Source organism: Lutjanus erythropterus, chromosome 18 (assembly GCF_056507025.1).
Source record: "Lutjanus erythropterus isolate fLutEry1 chromosome 18, fLutEry1.hap2, whole genome shotgun sequence".
Classification (NCBI taxonomy): Eukaryota; Metazoa; Chordata; class Actinopteri; order Lutjaniformes; family Lutjanidae; genus Lutjanus; species Lutjanus erythropterus.
Window position 1 is genome coordinate 27,183,374 of NC_139334.1, and position 17,141 is coordinate 27,200,514.

Here is a 17,141-nt window from a genome sequence, read left to right on the forward strand (position 1 = left end):
GCACACAATGCAAATGTTTTTCTTTTTTAGTGTATTTGATTAAAGGTAGGATCGGCAGGATTTGTCTGAACTGTTTGTAATCTCATCAGAAAGATAGGTGATTGTTGAGTCTCACTCCCAGGACATCAAATGCCGACTTTTTGGATTAGTAAAGCGTCCCGAGCACAACAAAATAATGAGAAAACCAGAAGGTATGACCCACACACTTTGGGTGGGTTGTAGGTGATGATGATGGGTGATTGAGAGGGATTATTTGTGTGTGGGTTTATGCATTGTTTATTGAGAAAATCCTGCATATTTTTCCTTTTAATTCAAATTGTTCTATTTGTGTTTTTATTGTTATTTATAATTATTAAAAATACCAGCTAAAGTTTATTGTTTCAGTGGCCTGTAGATTTGTCATGATTCTCCAAATCCAGGACTTTTGACTCTCAGACGACTGCAACACTGTCAGACTACTGAGTCTTGATTCGTGAAGATCAACAGAGTATAAATTTCATACCCAGCAGGGCTGAACGATTGTTGAACGATAACTGTTATTATTTTGAGTGATAGTGCAAGTGCGATATGATTTACAATATTAGAGGAAACAATCATTTTACATCTTTTTTTTTTGATTGAAAAACATGTTAAAATGACTATGGTGGGTTTCTTTTTGGTTTTTTTGCAGGAATCTGTACCAAATAACAATGTTTTTTAAGTCTGTAGAATCTGATGTGTAGGACAGGACATCTCTGCCTCACCACATTTTCTTCACACATAAACCAGATGCTGCAAGAGGGCAGAGTTGGAGAAAAAATAAAAAATGGGATTTCGATTACTGAGACTGAAAATTCATTTTGATATATTTTCAATTTAATAATCAAAATTGTGATGCCCTTTCTCAGCCCATATATTGACGTCGGAATCTTTTTACTCCCTAATATTAGCCAAAAAAAACAGTATCAGTTAGGCTCTACTTTCTGTACCATAATTAACAGATACTGTATTGTTTATATGTGGTATTAAAAAACACTGAAGTAGTGATACTTTTGACAACCTTACTTTGGCTATAATGAAAGATGTTTGGTTATCACTGCCGAAAATTCCTTTGATTCTTCAAAAATTGTTTTTCATGATACTAAAAGAAAAAAAAATTTAAATACTGAGAACTATTATTGGAGAATATAGTGTACGTGTTTTCCACATATTTCTTTCAGAGGCATTGTTGGCAGAGACACAGCAAGGTGCTAAAAATAAAACTCAGGAGGAAAATAAGATGCAGGGGGTGAAAGTGTTTTCCCTTAGATGATGTATGGGCTGAGGATTTCTCACAGCAGCAGTGCGCTTTACCTCGGAGAATTTGTTTGTTTGTTTTTTAATAATTGTGGTGATGGATTTTTGCATTTTTGTTTTTTTCCCCCCTTACTAACTCTGTAACCAAAAAAAGTATACTTGGTAAGGGGCTTTTGTACAGATTCTCCAAATGACTTTCATTCCTTTTAATGTGCCGACACAGCAAGATTCCTTAACTCTTCTCTCTTTCGTCTGGTAACTCCAGGCTAAAAACAGTCTAAGTGACTTGAATTAATCGAGACATCCAGCCCCACCCTTCGCCTGACTCTTTAAGAGTTCTGCCGCATTGCTTGTCAATCCTGTCCTGGATCCCTCTGGCAGGGGCCACCTCCTGACTATTGATTTGTATCTGTCTTGAGGAGATGCTGTCAATGGGGCTTTTAGCTTTATTTAACCAGGGAGGGTCGGCTGAGCACACAACATGTCTCTGAGCACCCACTGCCTGACATCCACACAGCTGGGACCCAACCAGCTTCCCCCTGTTGGCCACTGGGGCATATGGGGTTTTAACTGCCTCCCTCGGGGGCAAGTAGACAGCAGTTGCAGAGGGAAGAGACAGTGTTATACTTGTTCACTTTACCAGTTCAGACTGAAAAAATGAGGAAATAAAGAAAATGTGGACTCACCATCATCTTTATTTACAACTAAACTGAGTGTGTTTAGCATCGGCAGCACCTGCACCATCCATCATTTAGAGTGAGCAGGTGAATTGTTATTGACTAGCTATAATCCTGTATTGATTTCACTTATCGAACACTCTTCAGTCATGAAAGGGATGCTGCATGTTCAAGGATGTTTAAGCCTTAGGACAACTAAGAAATTGATTGTTTCAGAGGGTGCAAATCAATTTTAGGAAAGTTTCTCTTATGTTTCACACATTCAGAGTTACAACTGCTGATCTGGACCAGATAGTTGTCTCAGCTCAACTGGAACTGGAAGTTTGCATAAAATGCAAATAGGATCACTTAACAGTAATGAGCCATGTGTCTTTCAGCACCATCAAAGCCAAGATAATCTCCCCAAATCTGCTCTTAGCATTATCAGCCTCGCCACTAGCACTGAAGTGTAGAGTACTAAGAAAAACATTGTTTTTCCCACTCAGCCACCAATAAAAACAGAGCGCTAAAGCCCGCTCTCACCCTCTCCATTGGCTGGCGAGACTCTGCCAAAAATATTAGGCTGATTGGTTGTTGCTAAGCAGTCAGCTCTCTGAGAGGGTGGAAGCTTTGGCGGCCTTCGCTAGGCCGGCCCCGCCCCCTCCAAGTCATGCTGTGAATGTAGAAGTGAGGACGAAGTCAGTGAGAGCATCGAGTTCAACTTCAGAGATGGAATGAGGCTGAGCAAGAGATAGAAGAATTTCATTCTGAGAGGGAGATCAAAGGCTTTTGTGGACTCTTTGTACTCCAGATAAAGGATGAGGGGGAGAAGAGAGGGGGGTCGGGGTGGGGGGGCACTTAACTCTACAACTTAGGTGACATGATGGTAATGGAGAAAATGAGCAGCGGAGGAGTGGAGTACAAAAATAGCACTAAACTGAACAATAAAAACAACTCAAATAAAACAAACAGCCCTCCTGTATCATTTAGAACTCGGGGCAATTTATTTTCCACGTCTGAGCCCCGAGACACTGCTGCTCTGCTCGTCACCAAAGGGATAACATGTAGCCTGTGGGGCTGCTGCCGCCGATGTGACAGATGCAGGCGGCGGAGACACTGAAAAAGACGTCGGAATGGAAAATGAAGAGGGAGAAAGAGGCAGAGTAGTGAGGCTGCCAACAGACTGAGGGCTGTTAGCGTCCTCGCCTGTAATGCTGTCAAAAGTGTCATAATAGTGTAGAGTGCTTCTTCAATCACAAAGCGTATGGCAGAGCAGGGAGCCAATTAGCCTCACTCTCACCAGACTCTCAGCTCCTCAGAGACACTCAGCCTCAGTCTGCACACACCGGCAAAACTGAGCTGCTGGTAAACACACTCCATTGAAAGAAACAACCAGGATGTTTACACAGGCCGAGTCTCTAAGGAGCGGGAGCCGCGGAGCCGGACCAATCAGAACGGCCTGCCACTTCGCAGCAGCCAATGGAGGCAGTGTTTTTCTACTCTCTCAGCCAATGCACGAGCAGCTCTGCCGACTCTGAGCGAATGGCAGGGCAGAGCTGCCTGTAACCATGCAACAGCGAGCAGCCTGAATGCACGCTGGAGTGTGGAGTTCTGCTGCCGCGCAGCTGCCACTCAGCCTGCCGCGCAGCCACCGAGAGGCAGAACGAAAATACGAGAGCATGGGGAGCACGTGGGGAGAAAAAAGTTATGGATGCAGCTCTGAGCCGGCCGCACCCAGCACCGCCAGCTGCACCAGCAGGAGGGGAAAAGAGAGTCAAGTGCATTCCTTTAAACTGTGCACAGATAATGCCACAGAGATGAGCCACAGAAGGGAAGTTTTTAAACATTTAAATTTAGATTATTTATTCAGAATCAGAATTAATCTTTTACAAATATGTAAAAGGAAAAACAATACTGCAATCATGGTTACAGAGAGAACAAATACTTGAGGCCTTGAAGGCAACTTTTCAATTGTGGTAATCCAATAATTCAACGCAGGATATTTTAAGACTTAAGGACCTGCAGGCAATTAGTACAACACAGCATGAAACCAGAACCTGGTCTTTTTCTTTGGCAAACATGAATATGCTCCGATATGACTTAATAATTCCTAACATAAACATTTAGAGTAAGACTAGATTATAAATCAAAGGTAAAAAAGAAAACAAACTCCACCTGTGACTGACACGGCAGCAATGTCCCTTTAAGCCTAAAGGGACATTAATAATCACAGATGACATAACACGCAGCTTAATGCAAGTTGAAGGTTTATATAACTGTCCTCTAAACCAGTTAAATAAACAAGTGATCACTTTTTCATGTCTTTGTCACAGCAGCTGAAGCCCGACAGTGACAGACCTGCGACGTGCGGTCGCCTTTAAACATCGACCTCACATCCATCAGGGTCACTGCAGCAGACCACCGCAGCAGAGAGCAAAGGGTGTGGTTTTTCAAAAAAAAAAAACTTCTCATACTAGCATAAAAAACACACCATTTAAAAGCGTTGCCTCCACTCTCTCTCTCCTCCTGCATAAGTGCGCTCCCCTCTCTCCAAACCGTATCATCTCACACGTGGTAAAATCCAAACTCTATGGCGCCACTCTCCTGCCCGCTGATTGGCCGTGCCGCAGCTCTGATCCAAGGTTCTCATTCGTTGTTGCTAAGCAGTGAGGAGCCATCGAGAGTGAAAACAAGACAGCATGGTCCTACTAACTACCAGCTAACTCCTTGTTTTCATCCTCCTCTCCCTCCCTTCCTTCCTCTGTCTCTCTCAGAGTATCCCACCTTTTTGCCTCTGCCCCACCCATACTGCAGTGCTGCAGGATGGGTCCTGCCGACTTACCGAAATAGCCACTGACCTAATAAATTCACTCCTCTTGATAATCAGATTCAAAGCCAGTATTGTTTAGCAATCACATTTGTGAAGATAGAACTGGTTACTATTTCTGTCACTACACACGGTTATGAACCCCCCTCCTCCTCAAAAAAAAAACATCTTGCCAGATGAGTCACAGGCGAGGCAGACAGAGTTCATCAAGAGTAGACAAAAGTCAGGAAGTCATCACATCCTTAGATCAGCAACTGCTAGTCAACTAGAAAATACTGTCAAAATTCTCTGATTTCAGCTTCTAAAATGTGAATATTTTCTGGTTTCTTAAGAATTCTAAGACAGTAAACAAACAACACAAGACATTTGAATAAGTCAACTTGGGCTTTAGGAAACAGTTATCAACATTTTTCATCATTTTCTGACATTTTACATACCAAAACAACAACAATTAATCAAGAAAATGATCAACAGATTAATCAATAATGAAAATAATCACTATTTACAGCCCTACACTAAACAATAACTTTACAATAACATTTTATAGACAGCAGTAATATCAGAAATAGTTGACAGACAAAAAAAATGGTGCCAGACACACATAAAAACATGGTTACATAAGGAAAAGACATTGAGGGTGAAATAGGTTAAAAGAGATTATATAAGCTTGTTTGAAGTGAAATTGAGTTATACATTCAGACCTCTCCAGTGTAAAACAACCGCTGCTGCACACGGACCGAGTTTGAAGAACTCAAGAGTTTTAAGTGTTCAATTAAAAGTTCCCAGAGGGAGTTCAATCATCTTCATCTTGACCTGTTATTTTGGGGACAGTTTCTATTTATAAAACCTACAACATCTCCCTGGTTACAGAGAGCAGACTACTGAAACAAAGTAAAAAAAAAAAAACAACAACGAGGAAATGAACTCTCCCCTCCCAAAAAAAAAAAAGGGGAAAAAAATCTCCTCCTCCTCCTTTACCTAACTATAGCCAGGCCCATGCGGCCAACTCAAATTCTGAGCACTAGCCCGTCTCTCCGACGCAATTGGCCGACAAGTCGCCCAGCTTGGCCGATTGGCTGTTGCTAAGCAGTAGGCTGGTGGGAGCCAGCCGGCGAGCACAGCGGCCCAGAAGAGCTGTTGCCGCTACAGGGCCCTGAGGGGGGTGTGGGGGGGTACAGAGGGTAGGAGGGTGGGTGTTGGTGGGGGTAGCAGGTTCAAACAAAGCTGCTGTCCTCTCTGCTCTCACCTCCAAGTGCTCCCTAAGGTGCCGGAGGCCCCGGCGGAGCCCTCGCTGGCGGAGGCATCAAACCTGGCAGCGCCGTCACATGCATGATTCTCACACACACACACACACACGCACACACACACACACACACCAAAGCTTTCAAACATATATGCATACGTATATGCAGTATGTGCACAGAGACAGATGTAAACACCAAGTCTCCAGAGCGGAGTTTGTAACCTATAGACGGCAGCTGTAAAGGTGAGGTGACAGCCGTCAACCGACATGACAGCAGCTCTCGTCACAAAGTGAAGGCCGGATCAAAGCGAACATCTAGAATATTTATAGATTACAGGATACAGGGGTGGAGGAGGGAACAGGAAAGAAAAAAACAAAACAATCGCGACTGACAGAAACTTAAAATGTTGACATCTGAGTGTCGACTGTTTTTCAAGCTGTTCGTGTGAAATGTTTTCAAGAGTCTGTGTTTGAAGTGCTCCACTCCAAAATCTAATTTGGAAGAAAATAAAAGGGCTTTACTGGAGGTCCATTCTCTTTAAAACACAAAGAGATCCAGCCTGTGACGAGAGTTATAATATTGTCAACAAAGCAGTAAAGAAGCCAGGAAACTTGCAAAGTGGAATAAGTGCTTCGCTGGTTTGAATTTTGTCATGAACAAGGTCATAATTCTTCATAATGATTTTTTTTCCCATGTCATTGTAAAGTAGTTTCTCCATTCAGAATGATCAAGGGTGTGTTGGCATTATTATTGTCACAGGGTGGCACTTTTTTAATCACAAGACCTGGTCTGTTTGACTTGGAAAAGCAGCAGTAGCCAAAGGTAAACCCTTGAAAGGTCACAGAAGGAAGTAGCGACGTGTTTTCAAAAGGCTGCCCTAATTATTGCTGGATGATTACTACCCAAAAAAAGTGTTAAATTTGACTTTTTCACACTTATTCACAGATGTGTTTCCTCTCTATTTTTTGTCCAAGCTCAATGGCATTACTTTCAGTGTTTAAAATCTCTATTATCATATGCTGTTTGTTAACAGTGCTGCAGGACATCCTGCTAAAGTGACACTTAAAACAACTTGCTCAACATGTATTGATTATTAAGTTGGAAGACAATTTTCTCTCTGTTGTAAATGCGTTTTCTGACATTTAGGAGGTCTTTTCTGTTTAAATTGGCCCATTTTGAAAGGAAACACCTGAATCATGTTTCATTTCTTGTGACATTTCAAAAGTTCAACGACAATTCTCCTGACAGATGGATGGAAACAGAGCGTGGAGTAGAGTATATACTCAAGGGGCAGCATTAAAAAGCAATGTGTACGTGTGAAGGTAAGGGAGAGCATTAGGGGGAGGAGAGATGAGGGACAGAGTAAATATGAGAGACAAAGAGTATAAATGTAAAAGAAGAGAGACCTCAACAAAAATATACAGACAGAGAGACAGACGGGGCGTGATCTTTGGTCTTACGCTGCTTTGACACATGAAAAGCAGAAAACCTTCCTCAAGTTCATTATTTTCATATTTCAGAAAGATCTGTCATGTTTTACACGTTTGTTGTTGTTTTACAGACAGGCTTTTTAATGAATAATTCACTTGTTCATTGTTGCTGTATGCCTCACAAGCTGCTTTTGTAAATTCTTTATCTTACTGACGTCTACCTATCAGTGTTACTGTTTGTTGTTGTGCTGGTGTGTACAGTCATAACCACTGTGGCAGCATTTTAAATTTAACTTGGTTTTTTTTGGTAATTACACAATGAGACAAGTGTAAAAAGTATTTATATGTAATAAACCAACACAAGAGAGATTCAAAAGAGCTTGAAACTTTAAAAACTATTGTCAACAGAGCTGCAACAATTAGCTGATCAAAAGAAAATTAGATGCCAACTATCTGGCTGATAAATTTATGTTTCAGTTATTTTTCTAAGCAAAAATGTCTTAAATGTAAAGACTTGCTGCTTTTCTTCTCAGTTACTTTAGTAAACAATGAGTTTTTGGGTTAAACAAGGGCTTCAACTAACAATTATTTTCATTATCAATCTGACAATTATATCATTAATTAATCGATTAGTTGTTTGGTCCATAAAATGACAGAAAATGGTATAAAATGTTAATCACTGTTTTCCAAAGCCCAAGCTGACGTGCTTAAACAGCTCAGATGCTCAGTATACTGTCATAAAGGAGTAAAGAAAGCAAAAAATATTCACATTAAAGAAGCTGGAGTCAAGAGAATTTTTACTCAATTCAATTAGTGGATTATCAAAATAGTTGGGGATTAATTTAATAATTGATTAATCATTGCAGCTCTATTTTGGACTGTTGATTTGGCAAAATAAGCAATCTGGAGAGGTGACTTTGGGCTCTGGGAAATTGTGAGGAGCATTTCTCAAGATTTACTGACATTTTATTACATCAAGAAATCCATTAATTTGTTAATCCATAATGAAAATCATCATTAGTTGCAGCCCTAATAGACAATTCATTCTAAACATAATACCCATGAAGTAATTGATATGATTTAAAGACAATAAGTGGTGGCACACAGACTGTGGATATGGGAGAAAGATGATAACAAAAAGAAATGAGAAAGTGGGAGACAGACCGTGACAAAGTAAGGAAGAAAACACGGTCGACGGCAACAGAAAGTGACAGACACAGGTACGCATGCTATATAGGAACAGACGCAGGAGTGAAAGCGAGCAGCGGCAGGGTGTGACCAACAGCAGGATGACACTCAGGAGTTTTCCTGCAGCAGCTGAGGTGCCTGGCAGGGGAATAGCCCGCTTCTATCAGAGCAAACTGTTCTGCTAATTACTTTCGATTTCCTCCTGAAACTGTACTGCCGATGACAGGCAGAAGCCTTATCCATGCTGAAGTCCTACACCGTGTGTTGCCTTTACACCTGTTCTTCTGCCATCATTTTTACCCTGATAAGTTTGTGTCCTTGGGGTGTAAACAGTGGCGTACACAAAGATTTTCTCCTTGCAAACACCATGTGAAAACATATTTTTTTTCTAAAGAATGTGTACAACAACTAATCACACCTTTTCTTCTTGATTTGAGCTTCATGGGACTGACTGCACAGTGTGCTCAGTAGTTCCCTGTTGTGACAAAGCTCGGTTTGTGTGGCATCCCAAACAACAAGAACTAATATCGGATGCTTTAGGGGTTGTCAGAAAGCTTTTAAGTAAGGCTCAAGATGAAAAGGCTTGACGGCAAATGGGAAACATGCTGCTTTTTTTTCTCTTTTTTTTTTTTTTAACCATTGAGTGCATACAGTAGCAGCAAGTTTTAGTATTAAGGTAAGAAAAGTGTTCAAAAGGTTTGACTTTCACAAGGTTTTCAATGTTATGACTGACTTAGATCCAACTTTCTCTTAAAAAACAGGCAGCACATTTATAATACTACACAGAGAATAATTCAGGGAAGGTCCTTATGTGCTTCTACAAAGAAAACGCACTGAAATAAGAATGATTCTACAAGCGGAATCACAGCCAAAAGTATCTGTAATGGTCTTGGTGAAAAAAAAAAGAACATGGCAGAGAGGAGTAACAACATGAAGAACACACTGCGCCAAACATCTAAGGTGGGCGTCAAACCTACTGTTTACCAAGGAAGACAAAATCAATGCCCTACCCACTGCGCCAAGAACTGCATCTCACTTTGGGCAGCAGCAGCAGCAGCAGGTCTAACAGGGTTCGGTGAACCTGTGGACTGTGTGAAGCTGTAAACTTTTGACTGGCAGGATTCTCAGCTCAGTGACATGCCTTTGCATGATTATGTGTTGTAAAATGATGACGTGCACTATTTGCCATGTTGATTTGTATTCTTGCACCCACCAAATGTTTGCATTTCATTTCTAACAACTGCTTGTGCAAGACAAAATTCCTATCTTGGACAATAACGTGAATCTTAAGCAAAACTAACCTCTGTTTTGTGAAAAACAACAAATCCCAACACTCAGGCAGCATCTCAACATGTGAAGTCACACACCCTCTTAAATGAAATCTTTCTCCTTGTGCTGCAGTCACCTTATCACAGCTTTAAATTAACACTTGCTCCTTGTGCTACATTCTCAATTAACTGTGGTTAATTAAATAAACAGACTCATACTCTTTCTCCAACTTTTCTCAGCTAAGGCGCAGCCTATCTGCTGACAGGAGGAGATAAGCAGTGGATCATGAGAGGATGGTATCTCTGCTGTCAAGTGATTAGGCATGTTCCCTTTATGTAATGTGATTTTTGTATGATTAAAAAAATGGAAAGCAAATTAACTCAACAGCGCAAAGACAAAATGTGCAAAGAATCCCCCAGAAAGCAAAGCAGGCAGGGTCCAGCCCATCACATCACACTGCTGTTAAAATCCATCCAACCAACTTGTTTATCCATCACATGAACTGAACCAACTGCAGTTTGGCGCAGGATTCTGAATTTCCAGCGAAGTAACACAATATCAATACAACTTCCAACAAACATTCACCGCATGTCCCAGCTTCACGGTGCAAACTTTGGAAACAACCTGCGCAGGAGGACTCAGCATTGTCCCTCACAAAACTTTATGGGTCGATGAAGTGGAGCGCGTTTAGCCCGGACATGCCACAGTCCCACAGATGATAAACACAAAACAGTAAGAGCATTGGTGACAGATACAATACACACAACACATACATGCACATACAAAGCAGTAGTGACATATACACATATAGTTCAACAAACTGCAGACAAGTATTGCACATAAATTGTCCGCAAACGTTGTTCTACCTGTATATGCCACTGCTGCTGTGTATGTGCAAGTGTCTGCACAGTATCTGTCCTGCTAGTTTGCATATGTTTTTAGTGGTTTTACAGTTCAGCAATTCTTTCATTTTTTTTGTAATTTAAACTGCATGTTCCGTGATGATTTGCTGTATTTTAAGGAGTCGTTTAACATCTTGGCCAGGGACTGTGTATATTAAGTGTGTGTTCATTGATTTGCACTATCCATCTCCAAATAAACTAACTTAAAAACGTTTTACCAGTATACTATGACTAGTATAGAAACTAAACTCATATAGGAACTGAAAAAGTAGCTGCTTAGACTTAGCCGCATTTGCCCATCGACTGCGTTTTTCTCACATGATCTCCATCCAAACTTTAATCGATATTATCGAAGTCAAACTGGCTCGTTTTTCATGTTTTGAGCTCTGACACTTCTCTGACACCACTTAACACTTCTTCTACGAAAATTTATCAAGAATAAGGGGACATTTGCTGGAATAACAAGCGTTAAAAAAACGTTTATGAATGGGAGGACCACAAACAACCGCAGCCACAAGTTTTCAGTGCAGCGCTAAGGCGGAGCAACTCCGCGTGCGTCCAAAACACGAAACTGTGCGTTAGCTAGCTAAATAGCTAGTAAAGTCGACGTAATAGTTAGATATTTAGGTAAATTATAACCTAATTTTATTTTTCAGGCCTTCTTTTTGTTTATAAGAGGTTGGCTACAGTTGCAGGGGTTAAATATATGTGTCACACTGTACGTGTCCGATAATGGGTGTCTACCTGCTAGCTGCCCAATGCACTTCACAATTAAAGAAAATTACCTCGTCGGTCGGACGTTTCCGTTACTTTCCCCATATGACTCCTCGGCCTCCCCCGCCGAGCCGTTGTCGTCGTCCTCCACGGTCACGTCTGCTACAATCATCGGGGCACCTACGTTCTCCAAGCCCCGCTCCATGACTCCTGCACCATCTTCCCCCGAGGTCGAACCTGAACCCCGGGTGGCGGACTGCGGCGGCTCCCTCCCGACGGCGGAGCCCTGAGTTTGCGAGGTCCCGAATCCGATGAGCGCTTTCAGCAACAGCAGGAGCACCAGGGAAATGCTCACGTTTCCAAAGTGAAGCCCCCTTTCCATTTGTAAGACTGGCACATTAGTGAAATATGCGATTTACATGCCACTGGCCTTGTAAATCTGAACATAAAAAAACGTAAAGTGCAAAACAAAACTGTAACTACAAAGAAAACTCCGTGGTGTCTTGCAAAACGCCCTTTCAAATCTGTTCTTTAAGTAAACATAAACAGCCACTGGGACACCATGTTATTCCCTTTATACTTCACTCAAGTCTTGCCTTGGTAACGCTAAAACCCGCCTTGTTTCTACACTAGGATTGGCCAGAAAAATCCCCTCGTTCATTAAAAAATTATGCAAACCCTTCTCATTGGGCCACTTGCTGTCAATCATGCACACTCGCATACTAAGCAGAACACGATTGCATCAGAGAAATGTCACTCAAAGAGGCGGGTTCAGAACGTTCCAGCCCCCCAAACAGTGCGCCTCATTGGTTAATCCGCTGCCCGTCAAAACGACGCATGCGCACCGGCGGCTGACACACAACAGGAGCAAAAGGTGACGCAAAAAAGTCCCCGATGGCGAATCCAGTGGCGGATGTGTGATTGGTGGGATGTGTCGTCGTCCGTCCAATAAGAGAGACTCTGCCGATAAGCAGCCACGCTATTGGTCAACGTCTACCATAGCTGACTGACTGTAAACACCGATTCGATATTTCAGCTGTCATTCGTGAGTAGTTGTCAAGACAGCCGATATGAAAGCATCAACGTGGCTCCACTGTAGATCTTAGGTACATTTCCTGTTCCTGATCACGAGTTATGTTCTCATTTTCGGACAAACAAACAAGGCTATGACATAATGTCTGCAAAACAACCTGACGGGTTTGGTTTCTAGAAAAGGAAGGTTATGTTTAACTAGATGCTAAACCGGAGGCTTTTAAATTGTATTTTCACCATGACAGTAACTTTAAACGCATCGCATAAAGCGTTTGTGTTGGTACAAACAGTTATTCGGCGCGTGAAAGATCATTTTTAAATTATTCTAGGTGGTATATAAGGTCGTTGTGAACCCAGTTTGCTGCGCATTGAGTGAACACCTTGCAGCAAAATCAAACCGCTTGCATTTCTAGCACCTCCAAGTGGCCTTATGGGGGAACTGCACCATCAAGAGTTTGCTTGTCATCTGTTACTTTCAGCTGGAAATACTTTCCCATATTCATTCACATAGAAACTGAAGGATATTATGTACTTTACAAAGCAATATTGGCTTGGTTCATGAAAAATAAGGAGCTTTTAGACCTCTACTGATGGCTGCAATGGATGCAACTAGCAGCTGTTTTAATTATTAATGCATCTAATGACTATAAATTATACAAACAAGTGTGGGATCACAATTTTCCAGAGCCCAAGTTGGCATATAGACACTGATCAGCTGTAACATTAAAACCCCTGACAGGTGGAGTAAACAATATTGATCATCTTGTTGCTATGGCACCTGTCAAGAAGTGGGATGTTGGACAGCAAGTGAACATTGATGTGTTGAAAGTTTGCAGGGGGTTTGCAGTATTGTGTCATTCAAAATGTATCATAAACAGTTTTTTGATGATAAAGAGAATTTGTATTGCGATATATTGTGATTATAGAAATATTCTGACTTGTCAGGAGGACATCACACTGTTGCACACAGCAAAAAGAAGCATGGGTGAAAGCAAAAGTGAATTTGCTACAGGTTCCACGGTGGAAGAGTTGGTTGCAAAAAGGGAAGCGACTTCAGTATTGTGGAACTGGTTTGGTTACAAAGATAAGATGTTCAGTCAGCCACAGTATTATGTAAGAGGTGCAAGAAAATTATAACAACAAAATGGGGTGTTGAAGAAAAGATTCTTTCAGGTCAAAGATAAGGTGTGATTTCAGGGGACAACTGGGCTCTGCTCACAATACAACAGAAGTTCATTTACAGGGGTATGTTAATGAATGAATGGCTGACTCTCAACAGAGATACTCGAATTCAGAATACACAAAGAACCATACAAAATAAGAATAAAATAAAAAGAAAATATCTTCTTCCAAAGGGTCAATACAACAAACTAGTTTAACCATTTCAAGCAGAAGCTCGAAGAGAGCTCATGAGCTATTGGGAGATCTAAACCAAAAATATTATTCTGCAGTTTGTCATCATGTCAAGAAGTCACTATTGTAGAATAATGTGAAATAGTGTGATATTATTTTAGGTCCACATCTCCTACCCCTGGTTGGAAGAAGGAAAAATGATCGAGCAAAAGGTTCCGAGTGATTTTGATAAGTGACAAGCTATGATGGCTAGATGATTAGGTCAGAGCATCTCCACAACAGGTGGTCTTTTTGGGTGTTCCTGGTCCAAGGAAGGACCACCGATGAACCAGTGAACAGGCGACATGGTCATGGGTGGTCCCAGGCTGATTGATGCCCGTGGGGAGTGGAGTCTAGCCCACATCTTGCTGTGTGCAGGGCTACATAACTGCAGACCCGTCAGAGAGCCGATGCTGATCCCTGTCCAATCCGATCAGTCTAAGTGCTTGTGTTGTTTGAGTAAGAGTCTACAACCTAAAAGACAAAGCAAACCAGCAAATGTTCACATTTGCAAAGCTAAAACCAGTGAAAGTTTGACAGTTTTGTCAAAATTGTTGCCACAAGATTCACTGGCTGGTTGTTTCTGCTCTAGGATCAACTTTTGGAAGCCAGTCTACTACCACACAGTTATTGATAGAATAGCAAGAAAGAAGTTTTCATAGAAATAAAACAAGGAGCCATACGGTTATCATTTTGGTCCTGTATTGGTTGACAAAGAAAATAGTACCTTCACATCAAAATTATTATCACAGTCAACTGGTAGAGAAAGGAATAAAAGAAATGCTGGTACAAAATATCCAACATGGTGTACAACTTGGACCCAAACTGGGCCACATATTCTCATTTCAGTTAACTTTCACTTCGTCTACACACCACTGAAGCCCATGCGTCCAACTTCCATTTGATTTATGAGAGCACAATTAGACTTGAGTACGATCTGATTGCCCGTACCGTAATAACAGGGGCTTGTAGACAAACGTGTCGGCCAACTGTGTTTGCTCGACTGTATTTAATTTCTCAGCCTTGATGTTCTCCTGAGTCTCTCAGAGCTGTACATAGAAAAACATAAACATACAAAAATAAAACCACAGTGTAAGGCATTGTGAGCCAATAGCAGAGTGAGAAGCTGCTTTCCAAAATAAGAGACATCAAATTGTTCAGAAAAAGCAACAAATTATCGTAACTTTAAAACAATTGACGGTTGTTTTAAGCTGTAAATTGTCAAGACAATGGTGGAAAGACAACGTCACAATTTGAATCTCTGAGTAAAGATGTGATGATCTTCTGAATATTTTGTACAGAAGCAAAGAATGGTTGTTCTTGTAGTTATTGCTAATGTCATTATCTCGACATAAGGAGTTATTTATTTCATCAGGGATAAAATTCAGATCAGTTTTGAATCCTCTACTATACTCATTTTCGAGTTTACAATTATCCCTTCATCTCGAGAAAACAAGTCGTTTACTCATGATAAATTATCCTGTTATCTCAATAAAATGAGCTTTTGATTTCAAGATGACAAGACGGCTAAACAAACTCCTAACACACAAAACAAGCTTTGTTACTTCGACATAACGAAATTATGAACTTGTGATCTTGCGGTAAATGCATTAAAAAATAATTTAAAGCTTAGCTGTTCTCAGCTTCCATAGTTTTGGATATAAACTCAAAGTATTTTAAGATTTCACAAGAGAACTGCGCTGTTGAGATACATATCTCACTGAAACCTGTTGCACATGAAGCACAAGATCTTATATTCAGTTTTTGAAGACTTCCGAATGAAAACAATTAGAGATAAAAATCAATAAAGATAGGACCATGTGAAACAAACGGACCAAACATGAAATGTCTTGGACATTTTTTTTAAGAACTGCACACAAATTAAATCAAAATTCTGGGATTCATCTTTTGTCTTTAACTACTGCAATTTTTATATAGTTATATAATGAGATGTCTTTCCTAAAAACATGATAATTCAGCTTTTAAGATGTAGCAGTGATGCTGAGTTGCAGTTGTGACAGCTACAAAATCAATTAATTTAGCTACATCTGAACAAATGAAAGAGGTTTCTATTGCTTTGGTGTGCCAAGGCACATTAAAGTGTATTGTGGTGTTGTTGGTTCAGATTTGAGCTACATCAGTTCACTATTAAATGTGACCATTTTACAGAATTACATCAAAATTACCTCTACATGACTTCTGATAGATGTACTTCAAATTATGTGTATGGCACAAGACTTCCTGTGACCATGTGGCTTGTGTAAGGAAAAGAAACTGACATGCAAGTAACTTACAGGCACAAAAAAAGACAACACAGTGGAGGGAGGTACATGCATGAAAAGTACACACATTCAGTGGTTTGTTTGTTACTTTTGTCAAACAGTGAAAGGCCGTGGACTTTAACCCTCCTGATTGGCTACCACTCGACAGGAACCGCTGTTGAAACCGAGAAGAAACCACAGAGGATTTCCACTGTCTTCACTCAGACCAAGGAAACTAAGAAAATGTTTTAGTTTCCTTGACTCAAAGATTCCAGTGCTAAACATTATAACTTCCATATCATGACTATGTATCACACTGGCATGGAATAAACAAGTTTTCCAGTCAGCTCTGCTAGTGCCTGAAATATTCTGCCTGCCTAACCTGTGTAGCTGTCCAAAATAATTCAACAAGTGTATTTCCCAGTAAGGGGGATGCACCTGTGCTGGAAAAAGCGGCTGAATAGTTAAGATGATGAAAAATGTATCACTATGTTGTCACCGAATGAACCGAGTGCTGCTGCAGGACACACAAAGTGAGCTTCAGTTACACTGAGGCGCAAAAGGAAAAGCTGCTGTTGCCACGCTGTGAGAGCAAGTTTCAGCAGCAGGAAGTGTGTGCAATCACAATGGCTATATTTACATGCACATGAATATCCCACTATCAGAATATGATGGTCGGAATTTGATACAGATTGTGTAAACAGCACACGCTGTTCGGAAATTCTGAATTGGGCCTCATTCTGAATGGAGCATTCTCCGATTTAGACATGTGGGATATGCTGATATAATTCAGGATTTAGGAGCATTCTTTGCATATGTATACATCGCATTTGGAACATGCATCTAATTTGGGTTATTTACTGCAGTTTGCAACACACAGCCTCTTTTCTGTTTCAGTCTGCTCTGTGCATTGTGAGCAAACCGACAGTTTGCAAGATGCATGAACAAAAT

General features: G+C 40.9%; 1 protein-coding gene across 1 annotated transcript in view; it reads right to left on the reverse strand.

Annotated features, from left to right (window-relative positions):
- The window catches only part of eif2ak3 (eukaryotic translation initiation factor 2-alpha kinase 3), a 43,957-nt gene extending 31,847 nt beyond the window's left edge, over positions 1 to 12,110 (reverse strand). The window contains exon 1 of the mRNA XM_084742146.1: positions 11,577 to 12,110. Within this exon, the coding sequence (XP_084598272.1) occupies positions 11,577 to 11,887 (311 nt within the window). The 5' untranslated portion in view covers positions 11,888 to 12,110. The remainder of the gene's footprint in view (positions 1 to 11,576) is intronic.
- Between the last annotated feature and the right edge of the window lie 5,031 nt (positions 12,111 to 17,141).